Here is a 22,145-nt window from a genome sequence, read left to right as displayed (position 1 = left end):
GACTGGGGATTGGATGGGTAAGAAACACTGCACAAATAGTATTTTTTGGGCTTATAATGCTTTCCTAGTAATGCCTAGGGGCTGGTGGATTCTGCAAACTACCTACAGTGTTTTCCAAACCATTTTCATATATTCACTGAAACTGAAAGCCCATTTTACTGCCTAGCATCAGGGATGATAGGGGATATTTCCCAAATACAATTATCAGTGATGACTATTCCTAAATGACAAGGAAACTTTCATGCCATATCAACTCCTCTTTTCAGATACTTTTTTAATAAGCCAAACAGAACATAAATTAATTTAGTATATTCTTTCCATCTATCTGTGCTAAATTTGGCCTGTTCTCTTTAATTAAGCTGAAGACTATAGAATACTGTCATATAAACAATGAGAAAAATTACATATATGAAATACAGAGAGTCATCTCAGCAAAGGGTACTAGAAGTGTAACTGAATCAACAGATTAAAAATTACATAAATACGTGTGTATAGAATGAGTAAGATTACATTATCATAAATACAGACCCTAGGGGTTTAGCACTACAAACAAACGAGCAGGCATGCTGAATATTGTTTTAATGTTTGTGTGCTCAAAACCTAATCTTGCAATGCTTTTTAACCATTTACACAAAACGTGTGTGTAAAGCACACATAATTTAATGCAGGTCATGTACTTAACATGTAAGAACTTATCCTTCATCGCAGCCATATATGCTAAGCACGTGACTTCAGTTTTACCAATTCCAAATGCTCAAGATTAAGACTCAGATAAACCCTAATTGCCTAGCCCCAAAGCATGAGGCTTGTTTAAGTATTAGGATTTTTAAAAATTAAGCTTTAATATTCTTCTTGTCTAGTTTCTGAGCCTGTGAGGTGATTTTTTTTTGTTTGTTTCTCTATACACACAAGGGTAGAAATTGCTTCTCTAAAAAAAACCCCAAATTAAAAAGCAAGTTTCTCACATAATCACCTGATTTTGAGAGTTAGGGTTTTAAAGGGAACACCAAGTATCATGAGCCTTATGATAAAATCACAAGTCAGCATCACTCCCTCAAACCCTCCTTTTCCTTTCCTGCCAAGATTAGCTTTGATGTCTCAGTTATTTCCATCTGACTACATCCATTACTGGAATGTGTGTTTACCATTTAATAAAACATTGTAAGGTTTATGTACAAATCCTAAACCAAATCATCCTCTAATAGGAATTGACACTCTTACTCAGCTTTCCAAAAACCTCAATAATATCTGGCTTGATCAGGACATCTAAAAATCATTAAATTGTGGGGGAGACAAGGGCAGAGAATGACGAAAGAGGAAAAAATAAGACCAAATTACACGGTTCTTGCAGAAGTATAGTGAACTCACATCCAATACCTTTCACATTCGTATCAGAGAACTTTGTAAAAGAATGCAGGAATCCATATCTTTTTTTAATGCATGTGGAAGCAGTGGAACAGAGAAACCACAGCGACATGCTGTGCAGCACAGACAGCCCTGGAGACAGACCGGGACCTCCTGACCCCCAGCCCAGCAACACTCCCAAAAGAAAATAAAACATTCTTCTCTCACAAAAGCATGTATTTAGGATGGGAATGCACAAATCTTGTTTCCTCACCAGAATCAGTATCATGAGCATCTGGGAGTGTGAGATGCAGTCCATTATGCTTTTTGATCACTGGTGTTTCAGTCACACTGCTTCCTTTCTCAGAGCCACTGCAAAGAAACAAAACAGTGTTACCTGGCCACTTTTCAGTGGAGAGACATTTCCCTCGAAGCAGACAATAGTCTCATCTAGCTGTCACTGGAATGGAAAACTCAAGCTTTTCAGTCGCAGGCAATCAGCTTCCTGAACGTGTTAAAACCTGCAGCCTGCCTCTGGCTGGAAAGCTCAGAGACACAGTGCCCAGCAGGGATTCCAGGGGGTGTGACACTATCACTGTATTTGACTGTTGGTGTCCTTTCAAACCACTGGACAAAGAACACGTTTGTAGCTGGAAAGCCAGGCCAGAGGAGGCCAACAAGCAACCCCACACCCTGGAAGAACCACTATCCCTTGGGCTTTTCTGCAGAAGGATTTGTTCACAGGTGTGCTGTGCTGATCTTTGTGAAACTAACCAATTGCCACCTTCTTCCTAGGTGCTAATTTAATTTCAAAGGGATTATTTTCTCCTCTTCCACCTTTGTTCTGTTCAGAGAAGGAAGATAAAAGCTACCACATAGCACTGCTTTATGAAAGACTGTATCATCTGCTCTTCTACTAGACATCTGTCCTCACAGCAAAGGTCTTCCAAAGGGAAACTCCAAAAAAAAATCCCAAACCAAATACGTGGCTAATGAAAATCTCTTAACACTGATCTCCTGAGCCTTCCTGTCACCACATAGTCTGCCATCCCCCCCCCGGAATCAGATGGTGATGATATCTCCTCTCACCATCCATTAAGGGACAAAATATCAAAAAGAAAAGTGACTGCCCTGGCTACTTTTTCTGGCACACTTCCAAGCCTGCAGTTCAGCCTTTGGACGATATTCCTCCCAGGAAACAAGCTGTCACAGAGTCATGATTGCGGTGGATGCTCAGTTTTTCATTCTGATCAGTCCTTTGGTAGGGATTGCACAGGATTCCCTTGAATTTGCATTGTTCTAGCAGAATAATTAGCTTGGGACTATTTGGTTTTAAACATGACTATTCTGTTATCACAGAAACCAAGAGCAAAAGCTAAACTAAGTCTTGTCCTTCCCAGCTAACAATCTGGGATTTTTACAATAGCTAATAAATCTTTTACTTGGGCTTTGGGATCAAACATTATTATTTCTATTGGTGGACCTCAAATTCTCGGGCATTTGACCGTTTGCACAAACCTCTGGCCTTGACTGGGCCTCCCCATCTTCCATGATGGTTTCCACACTGATATCTTATTAGAGACTATCACATGGTGACAGATAAAAGAGAAAAGTAAATCCTCTGTCCTGTACCTCAGGCTTGATGAGGTGGCCTCAGTTAACAAAAATGCACCTCAAAGCAGACAACAGCATGGCTTTTTAAGTGGGAAAAGAGACTAAAATCCCAGCCTGAAAACTAAGTGGACTGCAAAACAGCCACTCCCAACAGCTTTATTTATTATGCTGGAGAAGGGCTGAAAATGAACTGCTCCTTCAAAGCTGTAGTACAAGGTTTTCAGCCAAGAAAGCTTTTCCATGCACCACAGAAGGGACAGCAGCCAGATGATTTGCCTTCTGCATAAAATACTGGGAAGGCTGGCAGCGGGACATGTTGCTGCTCCACTGCCCAGGTTTTTACAAGGTAGTTGAGACAGTGGATAAGATGGTCAGAAAAACTGCTGAAGGAAACACTTGATTGTGAGAGACTGCAGAGGCACCAATTTATCTGAAAGAGGAAAGAGTACCTGGGCACGGCCTATGAAGGACTGCCTGGAGAGAAAAGATGTGGGCCTGAATGCTCTTTATTCTAGCAGGGTCATAGTAGGATTGCAAAGCCTGGAAACTTAAGCCAAACAAATGCAACCAAATGTAACTGAAATGCAATTTAATTGTGTGGTCAATTAGCTACTGATTGAACTAGTAGAGTAGTGGGAGAAACAGCTCTCAATTTCATGTCAATACAGGCTTCTTTTTTCAAGAGGCCCTAAAAATGTCTGTGTTCAAATGTCACTAATGAGAATTCCCCCTAAGTTCCTTTGCAAGCCCAACCTGGAATATTTTACATATTTGTTAGCTGATACTGCTGCAATTTGCTTAACACAAGGTGCTTCCCCTGGGTCACTTAATCCAGTCTAAAACTGCATGTACCAAGTTCATTCCTGTTACCTTTCAAGCAGTATTTGCCAATGAAAATACTTTATGAAGTATTTTTTTGGAGAAAGCCAGGAAGTCCCACGGGGAATAGCAGTGAAATACACATTAGAATTCCTAAGAGCAAAAGCAAAGCAATTTGTTTTGTTTAGGCTTCTATGGCTAAAGCTTATCAAAAGCCTCCAAAGCTATTGCATCTTGGGTGTTTAAGTGTAACAGCCAAAGCACAGCTTGGGATCCAAATGCAGTCCAAATGGCTGAATTCCTTATTTGTCTGTTTTCCAATGTACTCTCTTCAATCTCAGGCTTGCAGCCGCTCCATGCAAATATAACTCTTACTCAGTTGTAATAGTGCAGTGTGGATTTGATCAGGAAGGAATACTTATGGGTATAAAGATTATTCATATGAGAGGTACGTGATTGAATCCTTAGCTAAAGAGACTAAAGCCTTAGGATATAAATTACTCTGGCCTGTAAGTGACCATTTCTCTGCTGCTATGTAAATATCTGGATTTTTGTGTTTGGTTTGCTGCTCATTAGCTAACCCAACAAGGAATTACTAATAATCACTCAAGGACAACTGGCATATAGACATGCATCATGCTGTACATATACTTCCAGTGTTTAGAAAGCTTATGTAAATGCATACAGAAACTTGGGAACAATGCAAGCTTTTGTCTTTCTTCTGTCATGACTGTTGACATTAAGGATGCTTGTTCTTCCATCAAACACAACCTCTATGGACATTACAGGTGAGAGATTGAGTACAGTATTTGATAACATTCGCAGGACTGTTGTACAGTGGTTTCATAACCAGGACAATATCCAAAGAGTGTGGGAAGGAAGAAAACCCTACATGGTAATGGTCACACTTCCTAAACTTTCCCTTTTGGAGGTGAAGGAACAAACAGGGAACCTAGCACTGTTTAAATGCTGATTTACTAGGAAAAGGGAAAGGAGAAAGATGCTATATCCTTCACTCCTTTCCTTGCCCAGTTACCACCAGGCTATGCAACTGGCATCCAACCACAGAACATGATAGAGTTTTGGCCATGTGCCTTTCCTTGGCTTACTCTGTTCAGAACTGTGTCACCCCTACACATTTCTGGGTTGTGCCAGCTACTGCAGACTGTGAACAATAGCTGATGGATGCTCAGCACTATTGGGGAAAAAAATCTGCTTTCCCTTCTGGACATCTGAATATGGATAGGGATGTTTAGACATTCAGATCACAAACGCAGTTCATACTGCTTCTTCAATCTTAAACTCCTGAGATTCCATTATGTTGTTGTTGTGGGTTTTTTAAAATCATGGCTGTTAAAATCTTACCTCTTTTTAAAATGACAGCTAGAAATACAGTACTGTTTATTACCCTTTTTGCAAAATAACGTCAGTATTTAGAAAATTAAAGATAACTGCATCTCCATTATGAAACCTGAGCTTGTTAAGAGAGTGGAGAAAGCCTACCTGTGCTGTAAAACATTATATACCATCTGCCACATCTGCAACATATGTCTGCATGTCACCAAAGCTTCTTCAGGTCCTTTATGTATCCATTCCAGTTTTACTTTGGTGAAGAGTAAGCTGCAAGAAGAAAAAGAATAACTTCTGTTTTATTGGCATCTCATCATTGTGGAGAATCAGTATCCCTCTTGCAAGATCCTGGCAACCAGCATTTTTAGTCACTTTGTATGTGCAGCAATAAAAGAAAACACTGTAGCACAAAGCATTTCATTTGGCTCAACTTCGATTCCCCACAAGGAGATGAGAGGATTAACAATATTCCTCAGCTGCAGTCAAATTTGCGTCACAAAGCTGGCAAGATGGTGTTAAAAGCAATGCACTGCAAAGTTAACATGGTGAAAAATACAGGAAATCTCATTTTATTTTGGACAGCATTAAAAACACAATTGCTGTAATACATATGCCAGACTGTTTTCTGAGACTGGCATCTTCCTATAGCCCTGACTTATATAATAACTTACAGACAAAAACCCCAACAAACTTTATACACAGACAATTATGTAATGCTTCACAGGAAGGAAACGCTTTTTCTTAACACCAGCTGGCAATCATCTCATGCCCCAGGCAAGACAGCTGATAACCCTTGCACATTCCTGTTCTAGGTAGTGTAACCGCTGCTACTATTCTTATACCTAGAGAACATGTACTTGCACAGACCACTGGAATTCGGCAGAATTAGGTCAAGCAGAGGTTAGAAGACAGATTGGGCAAATGACACAACCTACCACTTGCTGCTAGCATGGCTTTTAACACCATCCTTCACAACACTAATTTTATTTTTATTTTTTGATTGCCAAAATGATTGACTTATTTTCTCATTACTCATGTAAATCTATCTCTCTGCTTTAAATGTTTTCAGGAAGTCCAAGATCTATGCATTTTCAATTAGCTTGTTAAGGCTAGTGATTAATCCACTGGATGAACATATGTACATACACATGCATACAACATTAACAGTTGAGAGTTTAAAATCCTGAAGCCGGTATTGTGCATGTGACCTGCAAGTCCCTGGGAATCCAACCAGCTTCAGAAAGAGACAACTGCATAGATGATGTTAAGAGAAGACTTTGTGGCTGAATAAGAGTTCCTGCACTTGCAATAATTACAAACCTGTAGCCAAGTCTCTGCGGTGCACATTTACAGTAATGGGCTAAAACAGCAGTCCCATTCTGCAACAACAAACATTAGGGTTTTGGTGTTTTGTAGGTTGTTGTTTTTTGGGGGGTTTTGTGTTTGTTTGGTGTTTTTTTTGTTTGTGGTTTTTTTTGTTGTTTGCCTTTTTTTTTTTTCCGGTTTGGTTTGGTTTGGTTTTTTTGGGGGGGAGAGGCATGAGAGGCAGAGAGGAATCACCAAAATGTAGCCCAGCTGCATCAGCTGCTATATGGAAGTCTGTTCATGGCTCCTGCTACAGTTTGATCTCACACGACGAGATTTAGCTAAATTCCCCAGATACAAACTTAGGCTAGGAAAGGAATATCAAGGTTCATAATTAAGGGAATCTGTCCTTTACTTTTTTTATATCCCTACTCTACGTTTACCTTTGATTTTCTTCTTACTGATCTGAGCAAAACAATACTAATAAAAACATCCCCTGCTCTTGGAGATGCTGACCCCGTAACTGAAAGGAAGTGTCTTTATTATGATTCAGGTAGCTTTTTTTAATAATGCAGTTAAGAGGTCAAGCAACACTTAGCACCCATATATGGAAGCACAATCAAGTAGGAGCTGGAAGATGTGTTTATTCCTGTTCACAGCATCATTAAGAGACTAACTACAATTCTGTTTCTAGTTCTTGCCCTTTAACTCCAAAAGACGACAAAAAAAATGGGCTGAGGTTCTGAAAAAGGTTAGGCAAGTGATCTGAGGGCTAGAAAAACATGTTTCATCCAAGGCTGAAAAAAGCTTATGTTATTTGTTTTAACTGAGAAGCAGCAAAGAAACTATTTTGGCCCAGCCTGCAAGCACCTAAACAGAGAAGTATCTAATTGTGAGTCTTTGATCTAAAAGAAAAGGTATCAGAAAATCCAAGGATTTGCTGGAAGCTGAAACTAGTCAAATGGAGATTTGTAAGCAAATGCAGACATGTATCTATCAAAGCAAATAATCTTTACAGCATGCACAGTAAATTCTGTAGTGTTTAAAGCCTTTTCAGCATGACGGTAACATCTGGAAAGCAATGATAATGCACAAATAAAAGCTATAGGTTTGATGCATAGGCTCGTGAGTAGTCTTTGGAGTCTTTTGAGTCTTTGGACTGTGCTGTGCAGCAGGTTGAGACTGCATCATCACCTTCCTTCTGGCAATTATGTTGTTAAAAATATTATACTAGTCCAAGAAATGGCCACATGGAATAATGCAAGCTATTTATGCATAGAAAATATTCTTTAAACCACTACAGTCTTTCAAAATTACAGAACTTCTAAAGCACTGTATGACCCTCCTTGCAGCAGAAGAGAGGTGGTCTAGGAGCCTAAGGCTTACGGGAAGAAAATAGCCATATTACATCCCTGAATAACTCCATGCTTTTGAACACTGTAAGATACCACTCCTAATATTAATAGAAGAATACAGGAAATAAGACTCTATTAACACTCATGCTACTGTGCAGGGGAGATGTATTAAGGGTTCCTCCTCCCTTTCACATTACTAGGGATACAGATGGCTTAGTTATCAGCAGGCAATTAAAATCATTACATAGCATATTTAAACATCACAGTTAAACATTAAAAAGACAAGCATCAAGTTCTCTCCATCACTCTGCTGTTTATTGCTTACAGTGATTATATGTCAATTTATTTGGATGAAGACACAATGTTTTATCTCAGGAGACAGAATAAGTAGTGAAAACCGGAAAAAAAGCAAATCCCTCACAAAAACATAATGAAGTCTCAGTAGAGTCTTACCACCAGCTGTAAGGTACAGACACACAAAGGTTAAAAAAATAATAAACCCACACACTTTAGCAACTGTCTGCAGTGCAGCATTACCAGATCTTGGAGATACCAAGCGCTGTTAGCTGTTGTGCATTTCATCTTTGAAATAGTGCTGTTCATGGTACCGTGTAACAATACAGAAAATCAAACAAAAAGGCAAATGGGAATAATGTAAGTGGCAAAAGGAATCAAATCATGCTGGCAACAGTAGTAAACAATGCAATTAAACATTACAATTAAGAGGTGAAAACAAAATCAGGACATTAAGCTGTATGTGCTATCAGCTGCTTGTATTTCTCAGCTTCTCATCAGTTTTGTAACAGCAAAAATAGATAAAGAAAAATATAGGGAAAATTAAGTCAAGTATATGACAGCATTACTGATCTCAAGCTTATAATTTTATTACTAAGATAGCACTCTTGTTACAAATAAATCAAATGGGTATTATGCCACATCAGTGTTTGCAACAACTCTCAAGGGCATAAATAAAAATTACATATGCTCTGATCTCACCTTATTATATTTTCTTAATATTAATTTACTGTACTTTCATATGATGCTTGTAATGCTAAGCAGAGCAGACTCTTAAAGAGATTCAACATCTAAAAACAGTCCCAACATTATCAATACAGTCACTGGTAATCCTGTTAGCCTCTGAAAATGAAAACACAGTGATTTGGGTTAACACAAACATATAAATCATTACTAAACATAGGAAAAGAGAGCAAAGAATCCACAAATCATTCTTGTAATGTGTATAATTTCATGGACAATAACAATGGAAAATAACTAGTGCTTACTCTCACACTGGACTCTAAACTCCCTCTCAGATTATTTTCTTTTATCTTGTATATAGACAGCATACAAAGGCTTCTATTCCCTGCTCTAACATCAGATTACTGCCACAAGCAAGCATATGTGTCTATCCTAGTAACATTAACTCTGGCAAATTAAAATCTGTATACAGTTGACATTGCTAAGATATGAAGCTCAGAAAATTAAAAATTAGGCTACCCAAGTATCAAAATTTTAGTAGTATAAATGACATAAATATCACTATAATGTGCCATTCATTGACAAAAAATCAGGGACTGGAAAACTGAAAAGCCTATTAAAATTGTCAGCAAAAAGCAAGCTACTTTGGTTGGTTTCAGGAGGTATTCAACATTTGTCTTCGTATGTCTTCTTCAATGCTACCCATGAAGAAAAGAGGCAGTTCTTTACTATCATTAACAATCTAATTACTGAGGTTTAGTAGTTAATACTTATTATGAGAAGGTTTCACATGCGCATATGGTATACTATAAATGCTTATAAGCACATCTGTGGAAGAAGTTGCAAGTTATGTTTAGTAATAACATATTGACTACTTTATGGGTGCTCTAGGACTATATAAAGATTTATTAATCAGTTAATTATTGGGACTTCTTTTAAGCTTCCTTAAAATGGATTTTTTAATATCAAATGTAGCTCTTTAACTACACATTTATATGGTATCACAATGGGATCTCTGTGCCTTGTCATCTGAAAAGCAATAAATAATGCTAGTACTACAACAAACAATACTACATTTCACTCTAAATTAGAGTCTAAATTAGGAATAAGGAGCATTACGTAGTTATGTATCTATGTTTTGCCATTCACTGGCTGCTTATAAGCCCTCCATTTTTTCAGCGCTTGTCAGCAGCTGCTCAAAGATCTACACGTCTTCAAGCTTTATCAGATCAGGGCCATCATTCCTCAAAGCCTTTCATTATCGACCCAGATTTGCCGACCTACACACACAGCTGCTGGGTTATTTTGGATTTTGAATTCAAAAGGAAAGAAAACGAAACTCCAAAACCGGCAGCAACATGTCCCAATTCACAGAGACAACTGTGTACCTTAGCATGAAGATACTGAACTTCTGCAACTCATATTTGTATTTCGTTTCTTTCTTTCATTAAATGACAGGATACATGTGCCTGTTTGTTTGTGTGTTTACAGACTTTTGCCTGGAGAGAGCAACCAGAATCCTAGTCACAGCCTGAGGACAGCAAATGCACTTTATCCAATGACTGATTTATGGGGTGTCGGAGCTGCTTGCAAGTGCCACTGGACAGCAGAGTCCAACTCACTCTCCTACCTCTTTGAGGCCCAGATAAATATTCCACATCAGCTCCAATGAAAAGCAGGGGAACGTCATGACTTGGAAGGGGTTGACAGCCAGAGGGTACTCTCTGAGGAACTGAGAGGCATGGATTCAAACCCTGAACACTTTGATCACTGAACTCTTGAATTAGTTTCTTCCCTGTTAAGGTAACAGATGCAAAGGGAGGATAGAAGTAGATACAGGACACAAACTCACCTAACAGAACTAGCAAGAGGATGGAGGAGACAAGAAGAATGATCAAAGTTTTTGAAAGCTTTTGATATATGGAGATAGTAAATAGACTTTTCAGCCTGGAAAAAAAGGTTGGCAGAAAACAGATTTATAAAATCATGAAAAACATGAAGAAGATCAGGAAATCAAAGCAGTCTGGGTTGTTTCAGTGAGAGAAGTAAGGAATAACCAATAAAGCAATCAAGCAGTGGATTTAAAATGAACGAATGAAGTGCTTTTTCATACAACACAAAAGTAAAGTGCAAAATGCATTGCTACAGGATGTTCTGGAGCAGACACATAAATAGGTTCAAAAAGGGATTAGATAAATTCACGGATGACAGGCCCATCAGGGGCATTAAACACAACCTAATGCAACCTCTGCCTCTGAAACCACTCAGCTGACAGAAGAGGGGATGACATGAGGGATAGGATCATCCTACTGCCACATTTCTACATGTTTTTTCCCTGTGCATTCACCAGATGTGCTGCCGAAGTCAGACAAGCCCTTAGTTTGATCAAAAATGGCCACTCTTACATTTTGATACAGCAGAAATACGATTGCAGCCCATGTTCTTTTTATAACCCAGATTATCTGGTCTTGTTTTATCTGCCAGTATGAGAGGACAGTGTATCTGGAACTGTAGTATCTTCACAGCAAATTAGCTGCTCAGTTTATCAGTTGCTGAGTTTAGCTTCAGTGGTGAGTCACATATACAAGCCAATTAGTTAATGTATACTCTTTCATCATAACCATTATGGTTTCATTAACTGCCTTACAGCACCTGCTAAAGCCCTGGTCATGTTATTGACAAGAAAAAAAGTTAGCAAAATTGGAAAGCTGCTTTTAATCTCCTGCATTTTCGTTGATAAAATCAACATCAAAGTTGCTGTCTTCTCAAATAACTCAGTGCTTCTTGCAGTCTCCTGACATTTAAGGGCACATTCTCTAGTTAAATTAATGCCAGCAGCGCTGACTGCAACCTCCTTTTATAACTTCATGCTGTGCCATGTTATCTATCACTTTCCCTACAAAAATAAATTGATCATATACTTTTACAGACATACAGTTCTTTTTTTTATGGCTCCCTGCCCATTTACCCCCCAATATGAACAAAAAATTAAAACAAGCAGCCTGTTAGCATGTCCAGAGAACTGCTGACTTCATCTTCCCAGCCCAGGAAAGCTAGCAGACTCAGAGCTGACATCTCCTTTACAAGAATGTCCTATCCAGAGCCCCAGTCTTGCATGACAACAGCAATTCCACTCATGTTGCTCCATGAACTTTGACTGCAACAGCACAGGGCAAGGACAGCTTCCAGAGAGGTCTGTACTAGGCTATTTAAAAGTTTACATGATGAAGACAATTTGCAAGGCTTAGCCTCATGACATAGAGCATCTAGAAGAGGTGATCTGAATCATAGAATAAACTGAGTTGGAAGGGACCCATCAGGATCTTTGAGTCCAACTCCTGTCCCTGTGTAGGGCATCCCAAGAATCATACCTGACGCATCTCTTCCCCTCATGAGGAAGCCATAGACTGCAATGAGATCACCCCTCAACCTCCTCTTCTCCAAGCTGAATAATCCAAGTCATCACTTCTAAAGACAAACATGTCTCCAGCAACCTCATGCACCTCTTTCAGCATTGAGATCCATCAGATTCACTTGTGATGCAGAGGGCAAACATGAGTCAACGTTGATGTGGCCCATGCAGAAACTGCTACTCACATCAGAAGGAGGTCTTGTAACAAACCCCTTTTATCTTCTAAACCCAGGCAGATTGTCACTTGAAGGAAAAGCAACAACTTACTATTGGTCTGCTGAAAGAAAAAGCGCAGTGATTTGTTGGGGGGGGATTGAAAGGAGCACTGAAAGTCTCCTTTGCCTTCACCTTTCTTCAGAATCAAGCTGTATCCAGTCAGGCCCAAGAAAAGAAATCACAAAAAAAAAAAAAAAAAAAAAAAAGGGCCAACAGAATTATTGTCTCCTTCCCTTTTTAGTCAGATAATTTATTTTGAATTCCAGACCTGTGGTATTTGGTTTTTGTTAAGAAGGCAGGAATCAAGCTAACTGTCAGCATAGCTGATAAAAGCGCTTCTCTCAGCCCTGTATTACATAGGATCCTTTGGGTGATGCACCTGAACAGAGCTATCTTCCTCTCACCCTGATGAGAAACTGCAACAAAATTATTTTGTGCCATCAGAAATCATATGCATTTCAGTCCATATCTCACCTGAGTAAAGACAAAACAATTTAAGTTTTACAGCAAAACTAGGAAAATAAGTTTCTGGGTTTGCTCTGAGGAGTGTTTACATCAGCTTTTTATAGGTAAATATAGGTAAATTCCCTCTGTGAGGATAGTGCATTTGATTTTCCCATGTAACATTTCAGATGTTAAACTGGGGTTTAATTTGAAAGTGTTTTGTGAACTGTTTGTTTTCTGGCAGGCTCTGAATACACAGAGTATTCCCTATTGCACTGGACATTGCACAAGCACATCTGAAAGCTGGGGCCAGGTCTCAAGGCAGATAAGAGTTCAATGCACAGCATCTCCAGCAGGTCTGAGCCCTGGCACTTAAATTCAAGTGACTCTGCAGTGCAGGATCTCATTTACGGGTGGAAGAGGACACCTACATGGCAATGTGCAGTTTCAGGGGCATAGTGGAAACTGTGGTGCACTGTCTTTTGCCCAGGGTGGCAGTGTGGCCAACATCCTACAGGCTGGGCTGGGGATGTGGGAGAGCCAGAGTCTGGCATAACGTCTTGGCTAGTCTTCAGCAAGTCACTTCAGCTCCCTATGCTTCAGTTCTTCTAAGTGCAGAGCAGATAACAGGTATGACCTTTGCAAAGAATTCAGAGAACTAGATTCTTCATCATTGCCTTCCCCATAGCCTTTACACTTAATCTCTTAATACTGGTGTTTTCAACTTCAAAGTTATTTGTTGCCAGGAAGGAAAACAGGTTGAGTTACTCTGTAACTGAACATCACTTTTAAAATATTTTCTCATCTGTTGGGCCTGATTCTCCAGAATTTCATTAGATGTGCCCCTGGGTAAATCCAACCAGCCCTGATTAAATAGGAATTCATTTGGAAAGGCAGAGCTGAGAACTATCATGGTGTCACAACCATTGGAATAACTCTTGATTTACAGAAACATAAAAGGAGACCAGGTCCAGGATCTCTAACTGCTGAGCTGAGACCCTGCCAGACAAGAAAAGGAGCATTAACAGGACAATGTTGAAGCACTTAATATGCTGCCAATACTTCCCATCCCCAAATACTGCAGACTTACACTTCTAAGCTGTTGTGTTTTTCAGAAAAGCTTCTAGGACATGCAGCTTAGACAGCTTTTAGAGGAAAGGATACCAGGACTCTGGCTAATAAAGTAACATTCAACATCAACCTCTGAGTCACCTCAATCTGCAATGAAAAACACACCTTCTGTCTGGAAAGGTATGTCAGAATTCTGATTCATGTATTTAAAATAGAGTGAAATACTTCCTAATTAACCTAGTGTCAAAGTAATAAGAAGTAATAGCATACTTATATTATGGTTGTATAAATTATGCAACAAAATAAAGCAGATTCCCCTTCCCCATAGGATTAATAAAAAATTTCTACCCAACTTGACACATTTATGAAATCTTGCGGGTTACTGATACTTGGAGCCAACAGCCTGAAACTGCATCAGCCCCCCACGGTATTAGTAAATGAGAACCACACAAAATTTAGCTTTGCTATAAAAACAATAGGTTTAGTGCAAAAGAAGCTCTTATTTTCAAAATGTGTTACCCAATGCTGTTCAACAGACCTCATTCTATCATTTTATTTTGGGGCAATAGGAGTTATGCCACTTTGGCACTACTCCAGCAAAGCACTTATAAAAAGTCTTCATTTTTAAGCATATGAGAAGTCCTGCTGAAGTCAACAAGAAGTTAATTATTCCTGTCCTTAAAACTAAGCGTGTGCTTAAGAACCTTGGTAGATCCAGCTCCTCATGTGGAGAAGGATTATGAGAGTCTCTCCTAACTGCTTAACTTTACAGAGGACAGAGCATAAATATGAGTAATATAAGAAGGGACAGAGTTTGCCAATATTCAGCACTGTCTGTGTGTCTCAGCGGAGGTTAACAAGATGGAAATCAATCTGACAAACATCACTGAATTTAACTACAGGATACTGGTTCTAGAGCAAGTGCGGTCATGTTTCAACCTATGCTCTGGCTAAGACAGCCCACCATATAGTTATGACAGTCCTGAGGCAGTGCTTTTTATAAGATGAGCAGGCTTCTGTGCCAGCCTGAAAAAAGATGGGGAAAGACATGCTTAAAAAGTGAAAGAAATGATGACAGACGAAATCTCCTCAGTTTCAGAAAAAAACCCTACATAACCTAGAACAAACCTGTGTTGTGTTAAGTAGATAGAAAGCTTCACCAAAGAAAACTGTAGAGAAAGAAATTAATGTTTTGCTACCAGCTGGAATCATATTTTTCTAAGCCTGCAAAGCAAAACCATGATGTAATTGCAGTCTGTGTGAGCACGAGCGCCAGCTGAATACAGCACAGCAACAGCAGTGGGAAGATGCAGGAGCATGACCTTTAATACAGACCTGGGTCTGTACTTCAACAGCTTGACATGTTTAGAGATCATGCTACTCCAGTTTCACTCATTCCTTCACTGGCACGATTAAGTTAACCTAATAAAATCTGCACTTATCATTTGGCTTGACACAGCACTCTGACTTACAAAAATTAGACAGACAAAACTGCATTCACAGTAGTGCTGGGTTGCTTTTTCACTGCAGTGTTATTGGAGATGCACTTGAGTTTCTTTATAAAGTTCCCTTCTCCTGTATGAAGCTAACTGCAGGGTCAGGATTGTAGTCCTTAATCCCTGTCAGGTTTGAGACCACGGAGACTGGCTTTTGGCAACAATGGCACTTCTTGTCATGTTGTTACCCACCCACGCAGTACGGGATCCCCACAACTGTCAGGCCAGCCAGATGAACTGATACCATGATGGTCCTCCTGAACTGCTGAGATAAAAATAAAGCTCAGGATATAACAGTGAGCAGCTCTGTATGTTTCTAGTTGTATTGAAAAAGGGTCACCATAATTTAAATGTACACTGGAAGCACAGTGCAACTGACTGTATTTTTTAGTAAATCCAGCTTCTTCAATATATGTAGAGAACTCTTCTCTGAGTTAAAGCATGTGTGCAGCCACTTAGGCATTTCAGTTTAATCTAAATAATCTTTATTTTCTTGGCACAAATACAATTAAACATAAAACAATTCCTCAGATTTTCTTCCTAAAAATTTCCTGATTCTACACATCAACCCAAGGATACTGCCTGCTTACAGAACCCAGTTCCACAGCTTGAATCCTTCACAACCACTTCAGCCAAAGGTATTCCTAGCAGAGAGCTGTGCCCAGTTCAGCTGAACACTAATACATTTCAGGACCTTGCAGGCTGTATTCTAAAGAAGCTTAATTTCTCAGCCTTGCTGGAAACAGTAACTTCGCTGTTGCACCTATGACTCCAGCAGGTGCACTGTACACTGTACAAATAAGCTGAGTCACTGCACGAGCAGAGTAACACAGAAAGAAATGAGAATTTCTGACAGGTTGAGAGACTGTTAACAAACTTCAGTCACTACAACAAAAAATAAAAGCCTCAAGACAAAGGTGAGAAATATATGCATGGTTAAAAAACACAACAGAAAATAAAAAGAGAATCCATGGCAGATTGAGCCTTAAATCAGATTAACGGATTATTTTTCTGCAATATCTATTACCCCCCCTATGTGACAGATCTTCCAGATGTACTGAGAAAAGATGACACAGTTATTACAGATTCCAAGCACTGCATGTGTGATTGAAGACAATCCTTTGGGAAAAAATGCATAGTTATTCAATTTTAAACCTTCAAAAATAGCATTATTTGGCCTTCCTCAGTAATAGCCTGAAAACACACCCTACTGTAAAATTGCAAATAAAATTTAAATGCTGGATAGAACAAACCAGGCTTGACTGTTGAAGAGCAGTCCAGTCTCATTCATACAGTACAGTGCAGGTGATAGGATTAGTGGTTTTGGATTTACTTTTTAGTTCTTCACCCACAGATTACTGGAAGAATTGTTTATTTATTTATTTAGTTATTTGAGAAACAGTCCAGCACTTAGCAACCACTGACCTTTACATATTTTTAATGCTACAGTGCTTTATAAAACTGAACTCTGCTTCAAAATTTAGAGCTACGAGCTGCAATGAAACAGGTAAAAGGAACTAAACAATCAGGGCCAGACAGTCAGCTGAAGGCAATCAGCTCTGTCCAACTGAAATGAACAGATTTTTGCCTTTTAAAACTAACTGGGGATCTGGATCTCAAGCTCCAAGTCAGGAAAGTTCAGGCAGGCTGTCTTCAGCTAAAGATGAGTCAGCGTCACATAAACACAGAAATTAAGTGCAGGGTCAGTGCAGTTTGATCAGCTTGCACCAGCTGACTTCCTACTTTATCCCTTGGAGTAAACTATTCATTTGCAGAATTCTAGGTTACAATAAAAAAAAAAAAAAAAAGAAAGGAAAAAAAAAAGGAAAAAAAAGAAATGAGTTGCTTGAAAGGTTTCCAGTGACTCACCAAAAAAACCCAACCAAACAAAAAAATAATAAAGAGAAAAACAAACAAACAAACAAACAAAACCAAACCAAACAAAAAAAAAGAGAAGCAATGAACAGAAGTGATGATGAGTAACAAGCCCCAGCCTTTCACAGGGAAAAGCTCTATACTTCTTTGTGGAGACAAACCCCATGTGGAAATGCCTGGCTTCTGTGAAGCTGCTGGCACTGATCACATCTCTACATCTCAGCCAAGGAGGGGACAGAAAGAGGCTGAACTGAACTCCTTCACATCTTCTCCTGCTGACAGGACACAATGAAATCCTCGTGTTTATTCTGTTTCACGTATCCTGTTAATTCAGAACAGAGCTCTCTGCAGAGTAAGAGATCAGAGCACACTAGGATAAATCAGAAGTGTGTATTTTTAATCTCTGCCTTCTGATGGGTTAGCAGCATGTACTGGTTTTTCCTTTAAATAAGTCTGAAGGGGAGGAACAGATGTCAAGGTGAAAGCATAAGAATATTATAACTGTCCTGTGTTTTACCATTAGGCATAAAACCACTTTGCATTGATGTATGCCTCTACTTTATCTCTTGAAAGACCACTGTGCATCCAGCTGTAATTCAGGGCACACAATCTAATTTCTGCTTCCTGCCATTTCTAAACCAATAAAACCAAAACACAAATAAGTATAGAATCACTATACGTTTTGGGTTGGAAAGGACATTAAAGACCCTCTAGTTCCAACTGCCCTGTCATGGGCAGGGACACCTCCCACTAGACCAGGTTGCTTCAAGCTCCATCCAACCTGCCTTTGAACACTTCCAGGGATGGGGCATCTGCAACCTCCCTGGGCAACCTGGGCCAGTGGCCTTAGCTATATGTACATGTGCGTAGCGTGTGCAACCTTGCAGGGGCCGCTACAAGGCCCTCCAAAGTTATCTCTATAGTGTTCCTCTCCATTCCCACCACACTGAAGGCATTGCATTTGAATTTCTATGTCCACGCCTTCCCTGAAGTACCTTGCTGAAAGGATATCCAAAATCACTGTGCAGAACTCCTTACTCCAAGGCAACTAAATTGCTCAGGCTCTCTGCTGACCTGATTGGTAGTTTTATCTCCAGAAGGCTTAACAGAGCCTGTCATTATGTATGTGATATATCTTACCATAATTAATTCCCTCAGGAAATGACATCCAGAGGAAGCACATTTCAAATTACAGAATGCACCTGAAATTTGACATTTTGAATAAGATTCCCAGCACCAAGATGCATCCATGGAAGATCTGACATTTTTATTTTCCTCAACTATAGATACATGGCATAAACTAAATCCTGTCATAGAGAGACTGGCTTAACAACTGTTGAAACATACAGGTAAAAATGAGTGTTCATCGTTCTTGAACAGATTTGATTTTATTAATTAGAAATCCAGAAGGTGTTTAAAATTACCATGTGCCATTTAATATACGATGAAGTAATAGCTTCCTTCAGCCTTAGTGGAAAAGATTCAGAGCTGTAATTCTTTTTCAAATAATTACCCTGTTCATCAGGCTTCAGCACAAGATGACTCCAAGCAGAAGAGAGATGGAGAGACCGGCTTTAAAAGCCTCAGTATATATGTGTACCAAGCTGGATGGTGGTTAGAGCACTTTGCAGGCGTTTGTCAAGTCACAGGCCTGAATTATGCTAAAATTAGAACTGCGAGGGAAGGGCAAGAGCATGTGAAAGTACCAAGTCCACCTAGTATATAAAAGGGTCTTTGGAGAAAAAAAAAGTAGGGAATGTGGGTAGGGATGGTGACTGCATGAGGTAGCTCCTCAAAGCTACAGCAGTGAATTAAGCTTTCACACACATAACCTGTGGTTTTGACTCAGCCATGAGTGGCTCTAGGTGGCTACCTAGGGAAATGAGCCTGTAATACAAGGGAAAATTAGTGGCTGACATAGCTCACCATTACCCTGCCAGAGGAGGCACATATGAATATTCTACTTGGGCAATTCCAGGACAGTGCAACTACATCCTTACTCAGGATAACTACAGTGTTTGCTATCCAGTGCTCAAGGAAATCCTGCATCAGCTTGCACCAATGACTCTCTCCAACAGATAAAATCCAACATGCTGTCTAAATACTACAGCAAATTATGTCCAAAATATGTACAGCAAATTGAGGTTGACTCCAGTGCAGGGCATACAGGACAGTGGTCAATAAACTTCTTGGGCATCTTTTTCCTGGAGGCCCTAGAGAAGTTAGCAAAGCACGACATGTGAGCTGCAATGCACTTTTAGCATGAATGAGACAGAGAATGAATTAATTTGGAGAAACAGGAGCACTGCTGAAAGGTGACAGATTCCTTAAACCATAAGATCTGTGATTGCTTATGCCATGACTGATTTTTTTTCCTCAGTGTGATTTTTTTCTTTCACTTTTTTCCTTATTTATAATGAAGTTCTAGGGTAGGTACATTTGGAAGACCTAATATAGATACAGGCTTTTCCATTAAATTTTCCCCATTCCTCTTCTCCTCCCACTGTGTGCCAAGATCACAGCTCTATCAGCCAGGTCTCTCCAGATACAAACTTATTTTTCCAGTAATACCTGCCATTCAGTCAGCCTCAATACAGAATTTCTAGTCTGATTCCAGTTACCAGTTTCATTTCTCCCCTGAAGACTGTAAATAATAATGTAATGTGCTAAATTCACTCAAATCTGGTCAAGTCTGCTTCAGTAAACCCTACAGATCCATGCATTTCAGACTGTCATATCTTCTGAGCAGTTCGCTGTTTCTAATTGATACAAATTCTGAAATTTTTATTCAGAATTACAACCAATGGACAACTGAAGCCTTAAGTACAAACATACCACTTTGCAACAACCACAGAGCGTAAGTCCCCAACTCCATAAAAGCTATACTCCATAAAACCTATCATCTAGACACTACTTTTGTTGTAGAACACATCATCTACTGTAATACAGTTCTGTGGGAAGTAACCTAGCAAAGACTACCCTGAGAAATGCATTAAACCCCAGAAACATTTCCCATCCTCATAAAAGCTGTGTGTTCCCTTTCTTTCCACCACCCAATTGCATTGAGAGGGTAGCCTGGCATGGCTTGGTACAGCTCTGCACCACTGCAAACTGCTCCATCCTCACTGAAGGTTATCCCACTCCAGCATGGGAAGCATCTGCAGCAGGAGGCAGGGGAGGCTCTGTTCAGATACACCTTGTCCAACAATTGTAGCTGTGAGACTCCCTGTGGAACTGAGAAAGCACAGCCAGGGCACTGGAGTCATCCCTCCCTCTCCTCTCCCATGGGCTGTGCCTCCAGACACATCCATTTTTGCTGCCAGAAATAGAAGTTAAACTGCAACTTACCTCGTCAAATTAGTCATTCCATGGTTTACTATTGCTACTCAGAAAGACGGCCTAAATTATATGAGGGGAAAGAAATACTGTGCTCTAAGTTGTGTCTCTGCTTGAGTCCTCAGTCAAATTTTCTTAAGTTGTAGAGCACAGTCCAGGCCCAAAGCATGTATGACTACCTTTTATGAGCATGGTGAACTGACAGAAGGAGGAAGGGACAACCTTAGCAGCAGCAATTAGAGCTGCATCTCAGGCCCCTGTATCCATGGAATTGAGCTCTGCTGGCTGCTGTATTGCAATGTTTTGAACAATGCCACAATCTTGCAAGGAATTGTGATCTCCAGTTTTGGGAATTTTGTTCTAGAGAATCCAAGGGATGAACCTGTCCAATCCACAAGCATTAGTTTGTGGACTACAAATCACAAGCACAGTTATGCAGGAACATGCAGAAACTCCTGTGCTCTTTCAGCTGCTGGACACCACCACCACAAAGTTAACTGCTCTTGGGAAAACAACAGTGATGTGATGATGTACAACGAAGCCTGAAGCTTACTGCCTACTTTAACTCATCCTCTTATTAATTTATTAAAATGGAGAGAAAGGCAAAAGTTGAGTTCTTCATTAATAATCTTAAACAGATTGCTGTGCAGCAAAGATGGAAAACCCAGCCAGTTCTACTAATTTTAGAATGTTTCTATTATGGGATTTAGTGCTGTAGCTGATTTAGAAGTAAAAAAATATCTTTCCAATCATCAAATGAAAGAGATTAATTCAGTTATGTCTGGCCACCTTTCCTTAACATGTTGAACTAAATTGCTTTTATTTGGGTCTTTAAGATTACATCTGTCCCCTTATGATTAATCCTTTTTAATACCTATTCCATGCCTTGTTAGGATCATTAATTCATTTTAAATGAAATGTAAACACCAAGTTTTAATTAACTGAAGATATCAGGGAGCCTAGGTCACATTTTTTACAGGAATACAGGTGTTGCTCATATGAGATGGTAAAACTCCAGCCCTGGTCTCTACATTCTGCTTCTGTACAACCATCTTGCTGGCTTCAACCAGACAGATTATACTTCCTGACTTCCCAGCCTAACATGACACGTTACTGTTATTCCCTGTTGAAGAGCTGTTCTACCCTTCCCCAGTCACAGCTGCATTTCACTGATGTACTAAGCGATTACAAAATGTTTGATGCATCACAGGGCTGCTGGGAAGTTTCAACAGAGGATCACTGCAAGGTGGCTGGGGCTCAAATGGTTTATTACAGTTACACACCATCTAGGAAACATGCTTTTGCAAAAGAATAGCTTTCTGCTTCCTGTCTACTGCTGTACAATCAGCATCTTACTATGCAGAAGAGGTGAATTAATAGGTTTTCTGATTTGCACAAACAGCACCATAAAATTACATAAAAGCTTCAGATAGATTTTCTACCTACCCTCAAGTACAAAGAACAGATTTTTACTTTCTCTCACTGTTTTCCTTTCTGGTTTCCATACCTCCATTTCCTTGCCTGCTGTTC

The 22,145-nt window shown here is 39.6% G+C and overlaps 1 protein-coding gene across 3 annotated transcripts in view; it reads right to left on the bottom strand.

Annotated features, from left to right (window-relative positions):
- Positions 1-22,145, bottom strand: part of TTC7A (tetratricopeptide repeat domain 7A) — a 177,603-nt gene that overhangs the window by 56,719 nt on the left and 98,739 nt on the right. For all 3 annotated transcript variants that reach the window (XM_051616042.1, XM_051616041.1, XM_051616043.1), the window contains 2 exons: positions 5,281-5,397; positions 1,619-1,716 (listed from right to left, as the gene is read on the bottom strand). In XM_051616042.1, coding sequence (XP_051472002.1) covers positions 1,619-1,716; positions 5,281-5,397 — 215 coding nt within the window. The remainder of the gene's footprint in view (positions 1-1,618; positions 1,717-5,280; positions 5,398-22,145) is intronic.

Source organism: Apus apus, chromosome 3 (genome assembly GCF_020740795.1).
Source record: "Apus apus isolate bApuApu2 chromosome 3, bApuApu2.pri.cur, whole genome shotgun sequence".
In the NCBI taxonomy this organism is placed as follows: Eukaryota; Metazoa; Chordata; class Aves; order Apodiformes; family Apodidae; genus Apus; species Apus apus.
Note: the sequence above shows the minus strand (reverse complement) of the source record. Positions and strands in the feature narration are given on the sequence as shown.